A 24,236-nucleotide genomic window follows, 5' to 3' on the forward strand; every position below is an offset into this window, starting at 1 on the left:
AGTTGTCACAGTGAAATTTAAGGTGTGTTGATGGATTCATGTCGTCATGCATTGAGTAACATTACAAGTTAACATTCCACCTTAAGAGCTGCCGACTGTCGGCCCAGTGAATAAAGTTATTTTTCCTCAGACTCCAGCTGCTGCAAGAGGCAGCAAAACATCTTTTTATTTTATAATTACAGTTTACTAATAAAACTCTCCACAGTATGAACAGTGGTTACATGAGCCTCAAAACCAGACACAACTCAGCCCTGAGCAGAGTGACCGTCCTCTACTGACCAATCAGACTGCAGTGTTCACAGCTCAACCTTTTAGTACCAGATCTGTGTGCTAGGTACCCCAACAGAGGGAGGGGGGGCCAAAAATGGGGACGGTTAGGAACTGTTCCATTGGTACCATCCACAACTTTCACAGTGAAAACAAAAAATGCGTTCCAAACTAACCTACACAACACTGGACTGCTCAGTGGGAAGAGGGATTTAGTGTTCAGTTTTCAATACTTAGGTTTTAGTGTTTGTAAGATTGTAAACTGATGTTTTGATATGGTTTTGCTGTTGTTACACATGGACCCCAATGACTTCAATTCATCAAGAATTTTCTCAGTGTTTAGATTCCTCGTTCACCACAGGGGCATGTTAGAGAAACAAACTTTTCTTCACTAATTCAACATAACACAGGGTGAGTAACTAGTATAACTACTGATCATTTTGGGGGTGAAGTATTCCTTTAAGTTCAATTGATGGATCAAATAATTAGTCCAACTGGAGTGGGTGAAGTCAAGACCCTTTGAGTGGTCACTCACCGGGCCCGGCTGAGGACGAAGGAGTCCTGGACGGTCACCAGCGGTCCCAGCTCAGGACACTCGGAGTCATGGTACTGGCCACAGTCCTCACACCCTGCGACACACATCATCACACCTGTCACCCACAACCCAGTGTGTGTCAGGCTTTATCAATACAGTGAGAGCTGGATTCATACTCACAGATGAACTCATCTGGCTCAGCCATTATGCCAACCTATAAACAGCAGAACATATTATATCATTCATGTGAGACAAGGAGCAGGACAGGAGGGAGCTGATCAAGTCTCACAGATCATGTCAGATAAATATATATGTATAAGAAGGAACTACTTTGAAAGTGTGTTAGAGTGAACTTCCAAGCCTGCATGTACACATTTAACGCGGGACACTTCAGCTGTAGTGAATGCATCCGACCCCCCAGCTCAACAGCAGAGTATCATGACAACGTTAAGAGTTTTCGGTTTCAAAGATACAGTTGGAGCATGCTTATTAACGTATGCAGTCCGGACAGGAGATGGGATCCAGGATTTGAGTCGTTCCCAAACTCCAGCCGGGTTTTAACTCCGATCTGAGCGGCTCCTCTTCAGTAAAATGTAACAAAGAACAGTCGGCATGGCGGATGGACCGGAGACGCAAACCACCAAACCGGAGTCGATGCTCTTCAACGCCAGGCAGTCGGCGGTTGAGGCAGCATAAGAAGACCCAGAGCGAACCGGACACACCAGCTGCACCTTCACTACAAAACTGCGTCGCCATTTTGTAGAAACACGATGTATATTTATGGGGAAACACGTTACCTTTTCTGCAAAAGACCCTTCATTTAGCGAATCCTGACTCCGGGTTCCAATCCGCTCCAGAAACGGCGCAGGACCGGAAACGAACCGCGCAGGGTGCATTATGGGGAATGTAGGGTTTTCAGCAAAGGCGGTAAAGCAGCTCGAACAAGCATTGTTAGGCAATTAAAGGTTGTATTGTGGTTTATTACACAAAAGATAGGGGAAAGTACTGTTTAATGTTTGTATTTTTCCTTATTAATCACCACAAATCCTTACATGGTATAATAAAATCATTTAAATAAAAATACCTCACAAAAATACTCATAATTTTACTTTTAAGTTAAAGTACAGAAGTAAAAAAATAAATTTACTTGAATTAACAAAAGTAAAATTAGTCATTATACTTAAATGCCCCTTTCATGGTGGTATATATTTTATAGCAGTGGTTCCCAACTGGTGGGTCGCAGTCCAAAAGTGGGTTGTGGGTCTATTCTGAATGGACCACAAGAGATTTACAAACATGTCAAGTTTGTAATAAACAAGAACATGAACTAATGACTGAGGAGAAATCTGTTTTATAGGATTATTGTAACCAGAGGTGTGAGCTCGAGTCACGTGATTTGGCCTCGAGTAAGACTTGAATCACAAATCTGATGATTTTAGACTTGACTTGACAAAATCAGTCAAGACTTGCATCTCGACTGAGACTTAAACACCAATGATTCATGACTTCATTTGTACTCAAGCCTTTATTTATTTATTTTATTTAATTTTTAATTTTGTATTTAGGATTATTGTGTATTTATTTATTTATTTGTATTAATCTGTATTTTTTTGTTACTTATTTATTCACTTATTTATTGACGGATTTAAATTGCTTTTTATTCTGAGTTTTTGCATTCTGTTTGTAGAAAAACTGCTATACAAATATAAATAAAGTTTGATTGATTGATTTTGACTTGAAAGTTCTTGAAAGGTTGCCCCAACTAAGATTAGCAAGTAAATTACTTAAAGTCTGCCATGAATCAATTCATCTCCCGTAATTTCACAACTCAAGTAGCCTGACGTTTATCCATTCCCAGAGTCGACACCCAACTCCCCCACTGATCCACTTTGTTTGAACCAAGTCAACAGCCTCCAATCAGAGGTAGGAGAGAACCATGATGAACAAATGTGATGTCACTAAGCGCCAGTTTGAAAAAATGACACCAAAAGTAACTTAATTTGTTGACAACAACAACTACAGGTGGTCAACCAAACAGAGAATGAAAATGAGTGGATGCAAATTACAGATGGAGACAACATCCATCCATTTTCAACCACTTATCTGAAGCCGGGTCGTGATGGCAGCAGGCCGAGCAAGGTATTCCAGACGTCCCTCTTCCCAGCAACGCCTTCCAGCTCCTCCTGGGGGACCTTGAGGTGTCTCCAGGCCAGATGAGATATGTAATCCCCTCCAGCATGTTCTGGGTCTGCCCCGGGGCCTCCTACCAGTTGGATGTGCCTGGAACACCTCGAACGGAAGGTGCCATGGAGGATCCTGATCAAATGCCCGAACCACCTCAACTGACCCCCTTTGATGCCAAGGAGCAGTGGCTCTACTCCGAGCTCCTGACCCTATCTCTAAGGCTGAGCCCAGACAACATACGGAAGAAACTCATTTCGTCTGCTTGTATCCACAACCTCATTCTTTCGGTCACTACCCAGAGCTCATGACCATAGGTGAGGGTTGGGACGTAGATGAACCAGTAAATCGAAATTGCCTTCCAGCTCAGCTCCCTCTTCACCACGATTTGTTTTAACAAATAAATAAAATTTTTAGAACGCATTTGTGACTTTATAAATATGTAATTATTCTGTTGTTAGAATGGCATTACATTTGGTGAAGAGCACATTACGACAAAATTTAGGTTTTGGGACTTGAGGCCAAAGACTCGAGACTTACTTGTGACTTGCAAAACAATGACCTGGTCCCAACTCCGCTTATAACTCATGGATTAACATGTGAACAGTATTTTTGTGGTAGCTGGATGTGTCAGAGCTGCTTTGAACTACTCTTTAACCTTTTAGTAACTGAAATTGAGTCTTACATTTATATGTTTGTTACATTTTTTCCAGTGCAGTAAAATAACCTCCACCTGTTTCCATTTAAATAAGCTTGTTTAAAATGATCAAACGAGTGTCTGTATCATGACGCAAGAGAAAACAAATCCCCTTGCAGCACTAGAATTATGAAAACGTTGCTTTGGAATTTCTTTTTTAATTCCTTTTTTTTTTTTTTAATCTTAATTGAAAACAGGTGAACATTTTCCTACACTGGCAGAATAAAAGAAAAAATGTACCTCGAAAGACTTGATTCAAGACTAAAATGACTAAAACAGAGCATCATGTGCTTGAACTTTAAATGTCTTGTATGCAAAATTATCTGCAAAATAAAAATGAGCCTCTGTAAACTAACACAAGTGGATCATCATTATCAGCATGTGCATGTAACAAGCTACAGGAGCACTGGGACAAAATTCACCGCAGCCTGGACATTCAAAGTGGCACCACAATCTCCGTTATTCAATCAATATTTATTGCTGAAAATGAAATAACTCGATATGTATATTAGTTACAATCCCTGCAGGGGAAATGACTGACTCTCTGCATCGACAGCGCAGTCAGTCCGTTTCTGTGCACAGAGCAGATGCCAATAAAAAAACATCAGGAAGCAGTTTATTAATCACATACAGCCTTAACTGCTTACTGAATGCTAACAGTAGCCAATGCTGCCATAAGCAAGGGCTCGTTGCCCGCTCCCTTCCTCAGAGTTTAAAGGTGATTCTGCCTGAAAGGTTTTCAAATTTTCACCAGTTTCAAAACATACTGCAGTCAATGATGACAAATCTACTTTGTACTGTAAATACCAAGACACAAAGACAACCCACATAGCATCTGCGGGACAGTGTCATGAACAGCATGTGAGTGTTTTTAATTCTCAGATAGTCTAATAATGTAAACACCCAGTTAACAAATATGTTATGTGCATAGGCTTCTTGATTATAGACACTGCTTATGGTGCAGGAACACGGTGGTACCCTTGTCTCTTAGAGCCACTTCCAACAGTTCGCCACAGTCCTCTGGTGTGATGGCGAACGCAGCCTCCGGAACCCCCCCCCCCCCCCCCAAAAAAAAAGCCACGTAGAGTGGAGTCCACCCCACCAGTGACGTCATCCTCAGAATAACTGTAAGGCAATCTGTTAGTCTGTCTGTCACAGCTGCGTCCATAACTTATTGAAGAAACAGTAGTTAACATGATGTACAGAGACGTCTTCAACAAGCTGCTCACAAAAAGGAAATACAATCATTAGCTGGATAAAAAAAATAAAAATAAAGCAGCCAATCTGTTTGGTTGCTCCCAAAGGTGTTCACACGTTCTCTTGTTCATGAGTTCAAAGCTACATCTTTTTAAAAACGATAAAACATCCGATAAAAGAACGAGGATTTCGTTCAAATGAAACAGGTTTTGTTAATGCAACGAGTATGGCCGAGTGTAACGTCACAGTCCCTGGCTTGAGGTTCGTTCAGTTCCCTTTTGACACATTAACAACCCTGCTGATAACAGTAGTGTACAGGAAGAATCTTTTTTAGGAAGACAAAGAAGAATTGCATATCATTTGAAAGCTAAAGTTTCATGTTAGCCACCGTGTCACTGCTTCTTTTATTCCTTTTGGAGGGGTGATAACTTGTGTTAATGGCTGCTGTCGCATTACATTTTTGTAAATAGCTTTGTTTTACAGCTTTTATATGTACATGACATACAGCTGCTGTTCTGGTCTTCTTTTATGTTGATTAAAACTACAAGGATTTTTAAATGAGTCGATATAAATACCATATTTCATAGTATTAGTGTCAAGAAGTAGTCGTATTATTCGTATATCCCCTGCAGCGAAAAGATCTCCCTTTGCTAATGTTTTCAACAAGAATCTCTATCACAAGAGCAGCTCCTGTCATTGCACTTTAAATAAAGATACTAAAACTGTGCAAATCATACAAACACCACTCTTCTCTTCATCTTTGGTCCTGTTGTTCCACCGTAGGAAATGTACGGATTACAGCAGGGAGAGTTTGCTCTTCGTCCTCGGCGACAGCGAGGTAAAGCGTGACAGTCCACACCAGTCCCTTCTGTCTGTAACAAGGCCACGAAAGCACTTAAAGAATTCAAAAATGTTGCATAAAATTAGATGAAAGAAACATGCAAAATAATATCCTCTTAAATGCCATTAATCCCCAGACAGGAGACCCTCATTCACACATGCACACACTTGCTTTCGGTGAAGTGTCTGCTTCTCGAAGGAAGCAGGAAACGGCAGTATGAGAGGATATTTTTCCATCTGCACAGCTTTCCCATTCACAATGCAGGAGCCCCAGTATGTAGGTCGGGCATTAGGGGGAGTAAGTTAGCCAGGAAGTTTGCCAGTGCAAGTTTGAGGTGGAGATGATGATGGTAGTTGTTGTAGGAGGGACTGAGGTGAGGAGAAGAGGAGGAGAGGAGGGGGGTCACGCATGTGGCTCCCCCATGGAGGTAGAGCCATTGGCTTTGCTCTTATTCCTACTCTTGCGGTTGAGCATGCGGCTAAGCGTGGCTGTTCGGCTGGCCCGCTCCACTGCGGCCGGAGACTCCAGGTAAACCAGGTCATTGTGCGACTGGCTCATCCCCGGGTCCTTGCGCTGGTGACGCCGGCGGAAGAAGAGCCTGGCACTCTTCTGTAGGAAGCTGCCTGTGGAGCAGAGGCAAAGGACAGGAAATATTCACTGCGATATCTTGAGACAAGGACTGTGTCAAGATGACACCACTCAAGGCAAAATAACTCTTGATATACAGGATGCATTTGAAGTATCTGAAGTAGCAGCAATCTGACGACAGCTGAAGCAGCAGTGGCACAGAATTGGTGTTAGTTGGAAATTGTTGGTTATCAATGGCATCAACGGGACTATTCCCCTTTGACTACTGGTTCTTCCTCTATAAAGAGCTCCGTCAAGTTTTGGACAGTGACAATCACACTTGGACAAACTGTAATGACTTTAATCACCAGCTAACACACACTGGACTGTACCAACAGAGAGCAGCCACTCAGTCCAACCTTACTGCAAGCATCATTCCTCAGGGTTCCTACACATTTTCCATTTCCAAAATTCCATACTTTTCCAGACTCTAATTTCCACTCAGACCGTATTTGACATCCCAGTACAAAAGCCAGCCCTCGGAAAACTTGCACTATCCATTAAAGCTGTTCAGTCCACTCTCCTACACAGAAAGTTAGACAATGTTCCACTGTCAAACATCTCTGCCCAAGGAGGCAGTAAACTAACCGATGCTACTTATAATGTATTCTTCTCCCTTACAGGGGAACATGGCCCAAATTTAGGATTTCAATATGTTATTTCCATGTCCTATGAAAGCTCAATCAGTATTTGTGAATATGAAGTGCTCCCTCTCAAAGTCAGACCAGAGACCAGAGTCTCAAACTTGTGATGTCATAGAATATAAAGTCTGGAGCTGCTCCACAGACAACAAGTGAGAGCATGATTTGTGATCCCACAAAACATTTGTTTTCTTGTTACACTCAAATGAGCTTTATTTAATTGTAGTGTTGTCAGTTCTGAAACAAAAAAAATCTACCCATATCCTCAGGACATTGCCCTGAGTGCTCTCAGTGTCATCTATATAACATCTATCCCAATTCATTGTCTGTGGAGCAGCTCCAGACTTTATACTCTATGACATCACAAATTTGAGTTTAGTTTGAGTAGTTGTTTATGTTTAGTAATATTTTTGGACTGTCTTAGACCAGAGGAATAACATGTATGAATTTGGAAAATGGGCCCCTTCAACATATTGAGTGAATAATGTTATTTTTTGTTCCTCTCATATATTTTTATTTTCTTTTTGAATGAAAACCCAAAGTGAGTTTAAAAAAGTCAATTTAATTTTCAGGGCGTCCCTGCAGCCTTGTTCACTTACTGTTTCCATGGAAACGACGATGGACACAGTCATAAAGTTTTCCCTAAGGGTGTCTACAGGTATCAGACACTTCAAACTGAATGCTTTTAAGGTCTTATTCAAGATAATTTTAACCTAATTCAAGACTGATTTATGGACTTTTGGCTTATCAAAACTATATCGGTTTTATTGTTTCACTGCTAACATTAAATCATAGTGATAATCGGTATAATCACAGATAAAATTTTCGAGTTGTTTTGTCCCACACTGTGCCAAAAATTAAAAAGTAAAAGTATGCAAAAGTTCCTTTCTTAAGTAACTAAATACTTTTATATGTAGTATTTGGAAAAGTACATTTTGAGAGGAGTAACTAGTATCTGTAACTAATAACTAATTTGTAGTACCTTGCACAACACTAGTGGCAATTCAGACCTCGCAAGCTCAAATTTAAGACTTTTAAGGCCAAACATTATAAATTTGAAGTTAAGTTGAGTCTTTGAACAGAAAATCCCGCACACTGCTCTTGCTCAGCTTCAAAGTTTACTAGTAACACTAACGTTTCGGTCCAACTGGACCTCCGTCAAGAGTGTTCAACACCCTTATTTCCAACATCGAGCTTAAATAGAAACAATAGAAAAATAGCACTCTTGACAAAGGTCCAGAGGTACCGAAATGTCAGTGTTACTAGTACACACTCTGCTTGTATGATCAACTTATTTTCAGCAATTCTGACTTTTATATTTTAGAAGATGGACTAGCAGCAACAGTCTGGAAACCTGAATATTGTTTCATACTCTCTTTTCTTTTCCCCATACTTACCATAATTACTAAAATCAAATTCCAAACTTTTCCACGCTGCGTAGGAACCCTGATCCCTTAACTTTAAGTAGATTCTCGATTTGCTAATATCTGTGGATTAGATTAGGTTAATATAAAACAATTTAAACACTATGGAAACTAATAAATGACTAATAATTAGCTTACATTTGTATCTTTCATTCATGATAAATCCCTCCAGCAAAAGGCCGAACAATATACTACACAGCAAATAACTTCTATTAGAATTGCAATATGAAAAGATATCTGATCATTATGTGTGGGATATTTTACGCTGCATTTTTGGCATTTTGATGTCCATATTTATAATTTAATTACAGACCGAAACAGGTCTGAGTGTGAGAGTGCGATACATCATATTGCAAGTGAATATCTCAAAATATTCACAGTACTTAGTCAATATTGTGCAGCCCCACAGTTTACCTTAAGATGTAACATACAGCAACTATATGATCCGCTAATATCTAATTGATTTTACATGAACTGAAAATGAATTTGGCATCACAGAAAAACCAGGTTATCTACTCTACTGAGAGCTAGCAGCTACTGCACATACTAGCGTCAGTACCAAGGATACTACAAGTAACTCATGGGATAACTTACTCATCTGGACATAACGTGTGCTTAGCAGTGCCTTCCTCTAAGATGGCAGTGATGATAGTTCAAAAAGGAAAGGTTCAAACAGTAGGAAGGAAAGAGAGAGAAAACAGACTGCATCACAGAGGAGCAACAGATGGCCGTAAACACAGCCAAATGGAGAACATTTATCAAGTCCTGCCTTTAAGGCAAAATGTTTTCGGAGGATTTAAAGCATGATTTATGGAATAATACTCCTATAAAGACCTGTTGTGTCATCATGTTCAGAGTAACCTGGCTTCAGGTGGTCAGTGGGTCCCTCTGTGACCTCTCACCTCGTCTCTTCTTGCAGCTCGCCTCAGACACACACATGGATAGTGAGGTATGGTCTAGCTCCTCGCCGGTTTGGCTCTCCCAGTCCTGTGGGGGCTGGCCGATTCCGCTCGGGCCTTCCTGGGGCTCTGACGCGTCTGGAGGGCTACTGGTCCCTGACGCAATCGCTGTGGTCACATCCTGAGTAGAACTGCCCTCTGACATTGAGGCGTCCATCGCTGCGGCGTAGCCCGCCATAAGAGCTAGCTCATCATCCTGAGACAAGGGCGTCTGGGAAATGAGTTTAAAATGAGTTTCTAGTAAGGTGAGATGTCCTTTGGTTTAACAATTGCATTTGTTCATGCAAATACTTCCTCTGGCATCATGAATGACCAACTATTTGCATTTGCTCTGAGGACCTTTTTCAGAGTAATTTGGGCACAAAGATGGCCGTGGAATTAGGCAAACAGTATTAATCATTGTACTTCAACAACATAAAGAATTTCTTCCTGCAGCTAAAAAGTGTTGGTGGAAAGTGACTTCCTGAATAGCAAAGACTAGAGACTGGGCTGTCCTCGGCTGCATGCTACCCTAAAGGTGCTTTCACGCCTGCCCTGTTTGTTTCGGTTCCATATAAGTAAAATGTAAAAAGGGGAACAGTATAATGCACCAGTGAAGAGCTCCTCTGGTGCCGGAGCTCATCCTTACTTTGGCGATGCCGGAGATGATGATGGTACTCTTCTTCACTGGGGACTTGAGCTTCTGCTTGGCAGACTGGTGGAGTTGTCTGATGGCGGCCTCGGCCACCGGGTCCGTGCCGTTGAGCATCAGCAGCTCAGTGTCAGAGGAGGACAAGGCCTTGCTGACTGTGGTCCCCAGCATGGTCGCCTGCTCTGAGACGCGGCGTTCCGACAGCTTCGGCTTGTTGGCCACCGCTTTCTGGGCAGGATCTGAGGGAGCACAAAGTTAGCAATCAGTCGACTGCTTCATGGGCGCGATGGAAATTGAAAACATAAATTGTTAAGATGTGACGATGTGTGTTATAGAGTTGGAAAAAAATGACTGCAATTTCAGCTGTGTCCCACTAAGAGGCATTCTGACTTATCATACTAGCTCTTACTAACACCATTAACTATTGCTCTGCTCTGTGGAAGTGTCCCAATAAGCCATTACAGTGTCACAGTGGGCCAGCATGCACGATACCAGGACCCTGAAGCTAAAGCAGCTAAATGGAATTCTACCATCATTGTTATTTCCACCTGTGCTTCTGCTACTGTGGCAAAGTGTCCTCCATGAAAAAGGCTCATTGACATCTAGAATGCCTTTCTGCTATTGTTTAAGAGAAGCAATTTTAAACATCTGTCTTTACACTCACACCAGATTGCTAAACTTGTAATTGTGCAGATGTGGTGTATTGTTTCTAAGACCTTAAAGAATGACATGTATACCACTTTGAATTCCACGTCTTGCTAACGCCCCGTTCTGTAAATGTGTTTCTTTCTCTAGTAGCTGAATTTTTATTTGTCTATTTATTCATTTTATATAAATATATGCATATTTTTATTTATTTATTATTATCATCAGGGGGCCCATAAAGAGAGCGGGCCCTCTAACAATGTGTTGGATGGAGAATGGGCCCCAATGAGTAACTGCTACCTTAGAAATATGCCTATGCTCAAAGAATTTAAAAAGGTGCCATTTGACATATATGCCCTTGAAAAAGGCAAACATATCTATATCATGTTTTTTTGTGTAAAATAGTCAAATATAAACTATGAACAAACTATAAAATAGTTAAATTAAATGAATCATTTCTTATTTTCTTTGTATTCTTTGTCATACATAGATGCAATGATGATTAGTTGGTAATATAAATAATGATGTTGTCCAATCTCTGTTTGATAATGTGAGGAGACGATATGTGCAAAGCATATGTGCACTGGGGCCTGCTGTAACTGCCTTACGCAACTGACTGTAGGTATAATCATATTTAAAATAAAGAAACCTCTGATGACTCTATTTATGGTTTGCATGGTTTTAGTTTCAAGGGTGTTCGGTTCCATCTCAAATTGACATTGGGATAACAAGACTCCCTGCCACTCTGTGAGGCTTTACTTAGGCTAAATGCTAACATTAGCGGCATGCTAACATGCTGACAGTGACAATGTAACATGCAAATGTTTAGCAGGTATAATATGTACATTGCAATCCATGTAGCCATGCTCAAAAAAGGCCTGTGTTTAATAAGTCCTAGCAGGAACTGTCAGAGGTTATATGTGATGACTACTGACTTTTAAAACAGCTTTAATGAAAAAATGGTGATGCAATCTGCAGGGATTAAATCAGTATCATCACAGCATTATCTCAGCATCAACATGTATACCTCAATGAGCCTCCCTATACTGTATCTTGTTTGTATATCAGTTATGGGAGAGACTCTGCCATCTTTGTCAGTGCTGTGTCACCACAGTTTGTGGTGCTGTACCTAAGGTAAGTCCAGGAGGAAGAGGTCGACCCGGCTTGCTCTTCACTGCTGTGATGGTGGTGACCACGGTGCCGCAGGGCATCACTGTACGGTCCATCTCCACTTTCTTATGAGAGGCTGGGGTGGGAGGGTGCCAGGACCTCACCTCACTGGGCTCCAGGTAGGTAAACTGAAGGATACAATTCCCCAAAATTAATATTCTAACTTTGAGTGAATGAGAATAAGTCAACCATATTTGTTGATGTTAAAGGAAGGCTTCACTCCCCCAAATGATCATGTGTATTTCAGTGAAATGACACTTGGATAATACTGCACGTGTCTGTACTGATGTTTTGATATAGTTTTGCTGTGGTTAAACATGGATCCCTATGACTTCCATTTTGGATTCACTGCTCAACGTGGGCATGCAAGAAAAACAATGTTTTGTGCAAAAAATTAAACATAACACAGGGTGAGTAACTGATTTACAATCAGTCATTTTGGGAGTGAAGTATTCCTTGAGGGCAAACAGGCGTCATTATCTTACATCAGTAGTAAGTGAACCAGTCACTACATCTTTGGTCATGAGTGCAAATGTTTGCTGTCCTTTGGGCTGCTTCTTTACAAGATCAAAAGGCACTGACACCTGACCGAGTAACAAATCTGAAAAGGAGAAACACACCTACGTTAGACTGGTAGTGCAAATACACGCGGACAAAAGAATTCATGATGAATAAAATACAAACACCACAAGGCAGCCAGTAATTTCCTTACTCTCTTGAGGTTGTCCGTCATTCATCAGCTGAACATTGAGCTCTTTTGATCGTCCGTTCAATTCACTGGGCGAAACAAAGGAAGAAAAGACAGATAAATACAGCTGAACATTGAGCTCTTTTGATCGTCCGTTCAATTCACTGGGCGAAACAAAGGAAGAAAAGACAGATAAATACATTACAGATGTTGATGGATTGCCTGGATAAATGAGAGCATACATCATCAGTGAAAAAGCAGCCATTGTTTGCAGTGCTCCGTGGTAAAACTTACAAAATAAACGGCTGGTCCCAGGCAGGATTGGTTGTGTTCTTTGAAACAGAGGTGTTAAACTTCTGCGGAGGATCGTCTAACTGCAGTACACACAGAGGATTCATGCTGCCTACAAACACAGCAGAAAACGGTCGGCATCACAGGAACAAAAAAAGGTGTAATCAAAGATCTAAACTGCATATTCATTACAAAATGACAGCTGATCACATAAAATGTGCTGCTGCAAGATTTAATTTCGCCTTGGTCACTTCCTCTGATCACTCTAATAGACAAACGGGGTGTCAGTGCACATTGTATATGTGATGAATTATGCAGAGGTTAGAGGAGACTCACAGTAATGATTCCTCAGCACATGTGATGAAGCCTGTTTCGTGGAGCACTCAAACTCAACTAGCCACAAGCCAGGCTCCTCCAATACTGTGAAAGCACTGCGTTGTATTGACAACATCAGCAAAAACCTCAAAGAGGTAGCTCTAGACCTGGCTTATGGCCCACAGGAAGTCTCAAAAGCGAAGCTAGGCTAAGTATAAATGTCCTTCACTTAGAGGACGGAAAACAGATAATGAAGTGTTGATCGCTGTGTCATGTCTCTGCTGTACAACATCAAGTAAGTGCTGGGCAGAAGACTTAAAGAGGATGTCTGGAGCCCGGAGACCTGCTGACTCACAGTAGAGAATGACTCAACTCAGACGCCACCAAAACAAAGTTGTTGTGGATGATGTTAATGTCTAAGACTGGACAATGATTTCTGAAGCCTCTTGTAACTCAGAACATCTTGTCCTCATGGCTGAAAATAACCCCGGTGCTTTGTTTACGCTCTGATCATTAGACAATCTCACTTTTGTGCAGGTCCATGCTGCCACACAGAGTGCTGTGGTGCTGATGTGGGCGTATTATTAATATACTGCCAACATTGTTCAGCTTTAACCAGTGGATTACCACCTTTGACAGCCAACTGGCAGACAAATCTCTTCCTTGTTTTCTGGAATAAAGTCTGTTGGCCAAATAAACAAAGACCAGGCACAAACAGCCCCTGAAATAGTTATACTGACACCATATGAGAAAAAAAAAACCCTTAAAAGGAGCAGTGCGTAGGATTTAGTTGCATCTAGCAGTGAGGATTGCAGATTGCAACCAGTTGAAATTTCTCCTATGTGCCAAGCATGAACTCCTGATTGGGATTCCTTAAGTGTTCATCCTTTTCAACCTTCAGGAAGTTTTTACTAGGAGCCAAATTATTTACAGAGGTCTCTTCCTCTCCAAAAGAAACAGACCTGCGGCAGTATTCACAAACATTTTGAGAATACTCTCCTCGTCCTAGCTGAGGAGTGATTTAGGAAACTCTGAGCAAGGAAGGGACAGAAACTTTTACCTCAGTGAGGAGGTGTGGTCGACCCCGTTGTGAGGTGTGATGCATTCTTTTAACAGATGTGATTGGTTGTCACAGACACACCCTTTTGTGAGCCTGCAAGGTGTGGACACCCAGTGGAATGAACTGCTGACTGTGAAAGTGGTGTCGTTGTTAGTGTGATCACTCTGCTGATGGAAGGTTGAGACAGACCCAAGTCATCACTGCTGCACTGTTACATTTTTCCAGTTTTCCAAATATCTTAGTGTTGTGATCTTTTTATTTCTGGCGTTATAGCGTTACCGAGTTGGGTTGGAAATGTACGCATACGTACCCCTGATGAGATCGACCACAAATATTATCCCTGCATAATCTAATCTGTAGCTTTTCATTTGCTCACCGTCATCCAGCATCTGGAGAATATTTCTCTGACATCTTTGTGTTTCTGCCATTTTCTCCTCTGCTTAACAAACTCTTAAGCCTCTTAACAGTCCTCCTCTCTACTCCTAACAGTTTGACACCTTAAGAACTTTCTTAAAAGTTCGTCACAAGGAGCAACTCTTAGTGCGAGCCTGTCGCGGAGAGGCTGCTAGCTATGGTGGTTGACATGAAAAGGCAAATGGCCCTATCTTGAGCCAGTGTCTGGTTTGTCTGTTCTGGGCTACTGTAGAAACATGCCAGTACAACATGGCGGACTCAATGGATAAAGACCTGCTCCCTACGTAGATATAAATGGATCAGTAAGGTACGAAAACACAACAATTCTTATTTTCAGGTGATTATACGTTAAAAAAACCCATACTAATTCTATTCTACTCCATTTCTGCCTTTATCTCCTACACACTGGTCCTTTAAAGTGATACTGATAGAGTACTTCATTTGATGTCATCCTTTCGCATTTTATGAATTTATTTTTCTATCAGATGCCACAGGTGAGTAGTTTAGCCATACTTTTGAACATTAAAGTGGCATCTTTCCTACATTAAAGACTGTATGGGGTGTGGCTGCTGCAGTAGAGGGCCCATCACACACACTATTAAATTTGGGAACGCTTGATGCAAGTAAATGCAAACAAAACCATAAGGACTGAATGCAGGTATTATTTGACTGGAGCAGATTTCATGCTGCATGTATTGGTCGATCTCATGTTGACAACAGGAAGTCACTGTGCACTGCCAAAAAAAGAGTCCGGCACATAAAACCACAACTTCGTTTTTCACACTTCATGTTTTGTACAGATAAAACAAGTCGTGTGTTTTAAGTCGTGCGTGTGATTTATCCTGGCTTCATATGAGCAAAGGAAATCCCCTCTTGTTGCTAGGCTAATTTACACAATGCAAAATCCCATAGGCTTGTTCTAAAAACATTAGCATGTTGTATTTGTGGGGAAAATGTGTTCAGCAAAAGACAAATGCTTTGTCTGTCAATGCTGCGAGTTACAGTGAAGCTGATTTGTGTACTTGTGTTTGACATTACTGCTATTAAGCCATGTTTAATGTGTGTTTTGAATCAACTACACTTGACAGCACTTGACAGAAACCTCACTGCTGATTAGTGTTTTGGAGGTATAACTGTGAAGTGACACACACACACACACACACACACACACACACACACACACACACACACACCACCACACAAGTATATATGCCCACAATGTCATAGGCCACGTGCATAGTTTACGGTGCAGTCTTTAGTGAACAATGCATCACACCTCCTGCCACTTTTTTCATATGCATAAGAATATGGAAGTGGTCAAAGTAGTGCCTTTAAAATACTAATTTGACAATGTAGGAGTATCTTTATTTCTAAAGACCATGTGTTTTGTCTCGGGTTACTGTGCAGGACGTCGGGTAAACATGGCAGCTGGATAAGGTTTATATGGCTGCTACAAGGACAAGCTATGCAGCTCGTTGTATTTTTAATCAGCTCCATCTTATCAGCAAAGCCAGTTAAGACTGATGCCAGTCGATAATGCTGAACGACACCACCCTCAAGGCAGAGGAGCTTGTGTATTCGCTTTAGACTCTCAGACTCCTGTACAACAGTAACCGTGAGCTTACATATCAAGAGCAGAACTGTGAAATGGTTGCATTTCTTTGAAGTGACACTAAACCACAGTTATGACTGAGATGTAGACGTGAGCTGACCACTGTGGCCACAAGGCACAGACGGGACTGAGGGGACTTTTATCAGACTTTGGGGGAAGTAGACAAACGTCCAACCTGCAGCATCCTCCTCCTGATTCAGTGTCACCCGGATGTTCTTCACCAGCAGCTTCCAGTCGTGGGCGCGGGGGGGCTTTGGGGGTGAAACCACGTTGTTGTGTGCTTCCTATTGGAGAAACCAGAATAGGTAAATAACTCAACAGTGATGATCTACTGGCAGCAATGTTAACAGCAATTTATGTGCAGTGTATTTATGATATTCTGCGTGAGAAAGACAATATAGCCTAATAATAGTTTGCACGATGGGGGAGGACTCTTTTGGGAAACAACCGTGCTGACAGAATGTAGTCTTGTCCATGATTTGCATCGGATTTTCATCATGACCGTGGAGAATTTGCATCAGAAGTTGCGCTTTCAAGTTTTTAAACCAACAGAAAAATCAGAGCACACTATTCAAACATTCCCTGGTAACTTTATCTCAATTTTCCCTCCTATTTCATATTCGGGAAAATTCAAAACATTTGTCAGTATTTATGACGCTTGACACACGACACAAGGTCAAATCAGCAACACGTGGCATTACGTCATGTGACAGTCGGGCAAAGAGCATGAGAAAAAAGCTTTTTGGAAATGTATGTCAGCATAATAAACTCTTTACACATTAGAGCAAGCTTTGTGTAGGTGTGCAGAGACCCATGTCATATGCTAATATAATACACTTACAGTTTTGTAGATACATTAGTATGCAGTGAGTAGAGTCTGTAATAATTGCCTTATGGGACTTGGATATAAAAGTATAGATTAAACCTGCAATAACTTTTTCGGTCACTTGGCTGTGGAAACAAGCTGCAAACACAACACAATATCTCTCTCTTTAGTTGCTAATTGCTCTTCTTCGTCTACCAGCAAGTTTCTAACTGTGAGTCTCTGCTGTCTGGTGCTGAGTATAGATAGTAGTGTACAGTGGGTTTTAAAGCCTGGAAGTCTTCTTTACTGACAACAGCTGCCTGATGAGGCCGAAAACGACATGCTCAGAGTGGTGAGAGTGAACCAAAACAGTAACAAGGAGCTGAAACTTTCTATAAAGCTACGTAAAGCTGAGAGGGGCACATTATTTTCATGTTTTCATTTGATTGTTACTATAAAAAAATGATTATTGTTGCTGTCAAGGCTATTTGTCTATTGACCTGGCATGACAAACATACACACAGGTGTCTGCATTGTGTTCCTCCTCAGATGTAATGGATCAGGCATGACTCACCTTGACCTCTGAGGCCTGAGCAGGCCTGCAGCTCAGCAACACAGAAGGGCGCGTCGCACATAACAGCTGTCTCAGCTGCTCCTTTACGGCTGCTACACTGGAGGTGTTGGCATTGTCCTGACAGACATGATGATATCAGACATATTAGAAGCATGTTGACTGTATTACACCAAAACACTCATTCTCTATTTTGGTACAGTCAAACATATCTCTTTTGCTTTGGTTCAAACACACTAACACACACTTACATGTCTACAGACAGCGGGGACATCTTATTATCTGCAGTCTTAAAATTACCTGGGTGAAAGTGGGCGTCACCTGCAGCTCCCTTGTCTCCAGGTGAGACACTCCCCAGCTCACCTTGACCTCATCTTTTGCTTCTTGCATCTGTAGATCAAGCTGGGAAACAAAGAGAGGAGAACTGAGCTTCACTAACAGTAATATTAAAAGGAAGTTGACATAAAATTGTGACTGAATCTCTGGATATTAAGCAACACATGGAACATAATGAGTTTCAGTGTGTTGTTTAGGCTAAGTAAACTGAGGGGAAACAAATCACAGCATTATTGTGGCTGCCAGATGTTCTGTAAACAACAAACAATTGTGCTTCTGTGGTCTTTGGGTCCCTCGCTTGAAAATAAATCATTCTGCTGCTGTGGTTATGTTGTTTGATGACTCAAATGTCCAAATATCAAACCATGAGGCAAGCGTTAAATTGTCACCACGGCACCGGTTTTCACAACATGAGACATGATGCATTAATTAGTTGAGTACTTCAATGGCAACAAGCAGTGTTAGGCTCAATAAAAACTGGGGACACTTCATATTTTGAATATGTTGTTCTGTCAATGTACTCCAAACTGTACCTTAAAATTGTAAGAATGAATTTTACTGCCCTAAGCGAGGGAGTTCAAGTATTTCGGGGTGTTGTTCACGAGTGAGGGCAGAATGGAGCATGAGATGGATCGGCGGTTTGGCAGAGCGTCTGCAGTGATGAAGGTGTTGTGTTGGACAACTGTGGTGAAGAGAGAGCTGAGCAAGACGGCAAAGCTCTCGATTTACTGGTCCATCTACGTCCCAACCCTCACCTATGGTAATGAGCTCTGGGTAGTGACCGAAAGAATGAGGTCTCGGATACAAGCGGTCGAAATTAGTTTCCTCCGTACGTTGTCTGGGCTTAGCCTTAAAGAAAGGGTAAGGAGCTCGGAGTAGAGACGCTGCTCCTTCGCATTGAAAGGGGTCAGTTGAGGTGGTTTGGGCATCTGATCAGGATGCCTACTGGGCACCTCCCGACCGTTAGAGGTGTTCCAGGCATGTCCCACTTGTAGGAACACGCTGGAGGGATTACATATCTCATCTGGCCTGGGAAAGTCTCAGATCCCCCAGGAGGAGCTGGAAAGCGTTGCGGGAAAGAGGGGCGCTGGAATACTTTGCTCAGCCTGCAGCCCCCCCGACCTGACTTTGGATAAGCAGTTGAAAATGGATGGGTGGATGAATTTTGAGAGTAAAGGACTGCGTGACTGCTGGAACTGGTGTTCTTACATGGTTGTTATCTTGGATACTGATGAAACTGTATTCTCTCTGTTTAATTCATGTTCTGTATCTGCCACACAGAGCTATCTGTTCCAGACTAATCAGAGACAGGCCATAGAAGAGGCGTCTTGTACAGTAATGATTCAGGACTTATTACTGTGGGATCGCTGTCACTCACTTTTTAATGGACTCAATGAACTGACAAAGCATACAGAATCAGATACAGGCTCAGCAGCTTTACCAGCTTTTTAAAGAGGAAAAAAACTGTGCTGATGTGCATATGTGCTACCATGGTTACCACATGATTTTTTTTTTTAGAAATACCAGTAGATTATGTATGTGGCTACAGATAAATTGTAAGATAATGGACAGATTTTCAAACGGTTGATGGATCTATTAGTGGTTCAGCTTTTGAAATCATGCTAAAATCACATATCTGCTATCATAAAATCCGGCAGCTCCAGAGTCTGCTTGGAAGCGGACCAAGACCCTCCTTTTTAGGCGGCCTTGGTTTGCTTGTTTGGTCCGCGTCAGGGTTCAACTGACAGCTTTCACATCAGCCCAAACAAACTGTACTAACCAGGCAAACAGATCAGTTTTTTTGTAACGAAACCAAACAGGTTAGGCGTGGAAGCACCCTAAATCAGTACAATAAAACCTTGACAATGACTATATGTAATGCCTCTCTAGTCAGCCTGGCAAACAGGAGAAAGGCCAAGTAGAGCAGGTGAGCAAGCTGTGCATTGACACCTTGCTCATCTAAGGGAGAAAAAAGAAGACGAGAGAAAGAGAGAGGCAGAAAACAGACTGGGCCATCCTGTCCGAGCATGCCTGGATTCCAGTGTAAGACTGAACGGCTGCCTCTGTGATGCCAAACAAAGGCCTCATCAGATAGCAATGAGAACGCTCAGATGAATCTAGAAGAACAATACCACAGGCTGCATTGATAAGACCCAAACTGCTTCATACAAACAGCATTAACCAAAAGAATATATTTACACAACTGAAGAACAGATACTGCTTGCAAAGAAGTAGCTTATTAAAATAGTTTCACACCACCTGACTGTGACAAGAGAGAGGCACCTATGTGAAGTCAAACAACAGATATGTAAATGTGGTGTTACAGCGCTGGGATGACATGTGTCACATGTGTCCCTCATGACATGCAACAGGCATGTGGTGCAGCAGCAGTGTGTTTAAAACCAGCAGCACACCACAGTGCACTGGGTGTATCATTGTGTCCGTATACTGTAAATGTCCGGGGGCTTCTGGTCCACATATCCCAGCACTCATAACATGACGAACCGGGACCATTCTAGCAGTTAAAAGCTTACAAATGTTCCAGTGGACGGAGACATTTGAAAAGGCTCTCTGACTTTTCCAGACTGAGCCGAAACAATTAGAGTGAAAAGGAGAAAAGAGGCTTGCTTTATGTTCCTGCCGCAACTGATGCACAACCAAAACAAAACTGCCCCAGCTCTAATCCTTACTTCAGCCCTGAGTCTCTCTCAGGTTGTATTTATGGCACAATGAGTTCAGGAGGGGTGAGCACCTTATTGGTTTAAAAATAGCCTAATACAATTGGGTTAGCCTGTATAGCCGCTTGTATCCATACTTTGGTGACGATTTGACAGTGAAACTAAGAGCAGGGTGAAAGCTTAGCCCAGCTTAATGCAAACTACCCATTACATATCCCAACACACCTTTGGCCCACTTCAGTTGTGTCCAATTCTGACAGGGGAAGACTGTGAGTCAGCCATGAGAGCATTTTACTGAAAAATGAGCCCAGTGAGATTTGAACAATAAATCGCTGCAACTTCCAGGTAAGAACAAGGTAGTCATTAGTCATTCGTGTCATAACCTCAGAGATTCATCAATCCCATATAGGCTCCTGATAAATGCGAATGCAGACAAAGTGGGCCAGCTTTACTGGAAACCAGCCTGACAGTGAATTTAATGAGGTCTTCGGGACATTTGCCAAATACAGAAAGATACTCTAACCATTTAGTCGAAGACTCCTGCTCGCAGTGAGCCAATGCTGGGCAGCACATCATGTCCAATAAAATCTCCCATTAAACTAAACCACATTGACTTCCAAAGGATGTAACTCTGTTCTCAGACGCCTCAGTGTTAAAGGGATATTCACAAAGGAGAAAAAACAAATGAGTATTGTTGACTTTCATAAAACTCAAGGCTTTAATAGACGCCTTGGGCCAACTAAAGAGCATTTACCTGCAGCTCCAGTGGAGCTATAAAGACTGTGTATTTACAAGGATCTGCTGTAGCCATGGCTGTCGACGCTGCACTGACAGTGAATTGAAGCTTCTCCCCAACCACACTGCAGCAAGCGGCCTGTTTGGGAAGAAAATGAGGCATTAGTGTGATACTGCCGGAGCTCAAGTATGCGCATGCAACTCACATGTACCATGAAATATGAAAGAACTCAAATTGGGGATCTATATTTTGTTCTTAACTGTAAGGTGCTGCGTGTCTATCCACATGTGAAAGGAGCTGGAAGGATTCATTGTTAATACATTTCTGCGTGTGTAGAGTCTTACGCAAGAAGCACATAGCACAAACAGCCCACAATAAAACCAGCGAGATCCGGTTACAACACTGACTTTTGCTAAAAGTGATCCAAAAGCAAAACATCTGCCTCGGATGAAGTTCATACCACACTGTGAAAAGGAGGAACATCTGTACTAGCCTCCGAAGGAACTATCAGCCGATTCATCTCCGAAAACAATAAACCACTTTCACTGCAGAGGAATGCATCTGAGACAAGGGAAATCACCACACAATGGTAACGTGTCCGCTTACTTGGAACATATTTAATCAGTGCATTCATTCTGATTTCAGTGGAGGACGAAAATGTTTGTGTCAAGTTGGGCATTAGATCACAGCCAGGGGAAGCATAAACAGAGGTGCTGCTGCATTCCTGTCTGCCTGCTCCTCCTCAGCGCTGAGCTTGACAGCTATGTAAGCTTCTTAGAGCACACGCACGCACGCGTACACATACACAGCGTGTGGGTAAAAATAAGCCTCTGTTCATTACACCCCCTGCGTTCAACAACAGAGCACCTGGTATTTTGCCCCATATCACGATGATCACAAAGAAAGGGCTGAGTTTGCATTGGGAGTACGGCAAAGCCAACCGGGCCGGCAACACAGCAAGCAATTTGTCCCTATCTGACCTCTCTAAAAAACATAAAAGCCCTCTGATGGCAGTTTGTTTTACACACAGTCTGCAGCAAGTTGGCACTCTATCTGAATGACTGATAAAAGATGCATCATCAAAGTGTTTCATGGGCTTTCTCCTGCAAATGTATTCATTCACAGTGTCTTTTGATTTTCTGTAATGAGCGTGGGGACAAAATGCTAAGCAGATTAATTTGCCAAATCTTAATTAATGGGGGAATGTCTGTACCAAAGCTGGCAAATTGATGAGTCAGTGCTTGTCGACTGCAGGCTAAAATGCAGCAGTTTTCGTAGGGTAGTTCCCCTCGCTGAATTAGAAGAGGGAAGATTTATTTGAACGACAGCTTTGGTCAATAAAACACATAAACAAGGAAATTAGAAATCTTTAAATGTCTGCTGCTAAAACCCAGATGGCTGCTGAAGCTGCTGTGACAAACAAAATCTATTATTTTTCAGCGGTTGGGAGGAGGAGGAGGAGGAGGAGAAAGAGGACACAACACAGGCAGGCACTCAATATTAGTGTAATAGATCCAGATATCTCCCAGAAAAGGCCCTTCTGTATCACTAAAAGACTTTACGGTCAGTGTACCTTGTTTCTAGCAGACTTCTTAAAGCTGGACACTTGGCTGACCATGAGCTCTGACGCCTCGACATCATCTTCTTCAAATGTCAACAGAACAGGACTCTGATGAGGAGGAGAAGGAGGACGGAAACATTAAAACAACAGCACATGCCTATTACACAACTCAAAGAGCGGGGGAATAAAGTTGTTGCCAATAAATGAGCAAGGCTGTAATGGATCACACTGGCATATGTTGTGACTTGACAATAACAAGGAAGACAATGCAGATGTGTCAGAGGTATTGCAAGAGGGAGGAAATTTTGAGAGTGGGACTGTTGATATCAGAAAATGCTTAATGTGAGATTTGATTGAAGTGGCTGGGTGTGTATCTATATGAGAGCACAGCAGAGGTGGATTTCCTCCACATTTCAACCCAGCCACATTTTACAAGCTGTCTTTATTGGAGTCACCTGCCTGCCACAGAGTACAGTGGTGCCCCTGCGGTCATGAGACTCACCCCACGCTTCCTCGATTGGTCATTCAAAGCCCTGCACCAAGCTCCTCTCCACTGACTTCTCCAGCTTTTCAGTGACAGCGCCCATCCCAGCAGATCCGCGGCTTCCTCCTTCGCCGCATTGTCCTCTGCTGCTGTCTGCTTGCTCCCTACACCCCCTTGCTGGAAATACTGTACGAAATATAGTATCAGGGTAACAAGGGATGCGAAGAAGAGCGTGACCATGCATAGCCACTGCGGATCCTCAAGACCGAAATACGAACTTTCAAAGTCGGACATTCTTTGCAAAATGAAAACGACGATCACAGCTTAACACGCCTCCTCTGAGAAATATCCTGGCAGCCTCATAGCATGTGTTTGACCAGGGAAGGGCGAAATCAATGAAAGCAATCTCCCATAACTGATAACAGCACAGATCTCAACCCCCAAAACAAATTAGGCTTATTATGATCCATGTTGTAGCACTCCATGGTAGCTTTAAAACCCCATATATATGTCCCAAACTACCTACGCTGGCTATAAAGACCTAGAGCATAGTTGCAGAGGTTCAGGTGCTTCAAATAAACCTGCAGAAAAACTCACTCGCCTCCTCTCATTGAATATGGTTGTTAGCTTAGTTAGCTAATCTTCGCCACGGTTCGCTTAACTCCTCATTAGCTACGGAGCCGCCAAAGTTCCCCGAATGGAAATTATTTCCAAAGTCTGCGGTTAAGCTCCGTCGGGCGATATCCAGATATTGACCAAGAGTGCCGGTAAAACATCCTGAAAGCGAAGAGGGGGGAGTTGTTGCCGCTGGACTTGGTTTGCGGCTCAGTCTGACTGTACAAAGTTGCCGTTTCTAAACGGATATGTGGC

General features: G+C 42.3%; 2 protein-coding genes across 5 annotated transcripts in view; both read right to left on the minus strand.

The window, feature by feature from the left end:
- The window catches only part of prdm15 (PR domain containing 15), a 21,101-nt gene extending 19,388 nt beyond the window's left edge, over window positions 1-1,713 (minus strand). For all 3 annotated transcript variants that reach the window (XM_033635582.2, XM_033635578.2, XM_033635591.2), the window contains exons 1-3: window positions 1,600-1,713; window positions 983-1,016; window positions 803-896 (exon numbers count right to left, since the gene is read on the minus strand). In XM_033635582.2, the coding sequence (XP_033491473.2) occupies window positions 803-896; window positions 983-1,016; window positions 1,600-1,698 (227 nt within the window). In that variant the 5' untranslated portion in view covers window positions 1,699-1,713. The remainder of the gene's footprint in view (window positions 1-802; window positions 897-982; window positions 1,017-1,599) is intronic.
- Window positions 1,714-4,133: 2,420 nt separating this feature from the next.
- Window positions 4,134-24,214, minus strand: c2cd2 (C2 calcium dependent domain containing 2). 2 transcript variants are annotated; one of them, XM_078172339.1, is made up of 14 exons: window positions 23,385-24,214; window positions 22,895-22,990; window positions 21,340-21,459; window positions 17,872-17,973; window positions 17,575-17,691; window positions 16,371-16,479; window positions 12,798-12,906; window positions 12,528-12,592; window positions 12,301-12,416; window positions 11,775-11,943; window positions 9,998-10,239; window positions 9,313-9,580; window positions 9,005-9,041; window positions 4,134-6,341 (listed from the first exon to the last, which is right to left on the minus strand). In XM_078172339.1, exons 1-14 carry the CDS (start codon window positions 23,658-23,660, stop codon window positions 6,257-6,259), a joined length of 1,911 nt encoding a protein of 636 aa, XP_078028465.1. In that variant the 5' UTR covers window positions 23,661-24,214; the 3' UTR covers window positions 4,134-6,256. The 2 variants fall into 2 exon arrangements, with proteins under 2 accessions (XP_078028465.1, XP_078028464.1); XM_078172338.1 differs by lacking the exon at window positions 9,005-9,041 and having other exon boundaries at window positions 23,385-24,212.
- Window positions 24,215-24,236: the final 22 nt, after the last annotated feature.

The sequence above is a fragment of the Epinephelus lanceolatus genome, chromosome 11 (assembly GCF_041903045.1).
Source record: "Epinephelus lanceolatus isolate andai-2023 chromosome 11, ASM4190304v1, whole genome shotgun sequence".
Classification (NCBI taxonomy): domain Eukaryota; kingdom Metazoa; phylum Chordata; class Actinopteri; order Perciformes; family Serranidae; genus Epinephelus; species Epinephelus lanceolatus.

What these genes read in the sequence shown, in the direction of transcription:
- c2cd2 (XM_078172338.1), bottom strand. Translation starts at nt 23,660, where the DNA reads ATGTCCGACTTTGAAAGTTCGTATTTCGGTCTTGAGGATCCGCAGTGG. An exon ending in CTGGTTCACTTACTACTGAT is followed by an intron (nt 11,944 to 12,300) that starts GTAAGATAATGA and finishes TGTATCCTTCAG; the next exon opens with TTTACCTACCTGGAGCCCAG. An exon ending in TCATCTCCGGCATCGCCAAA is followed by an intron (nt 9,581 to 9,997) that starts GTAAGGATGAGC and finishes CTCATTTCCCAG; the next exon opens with ACGCCCTTGTCTCAGGATGA.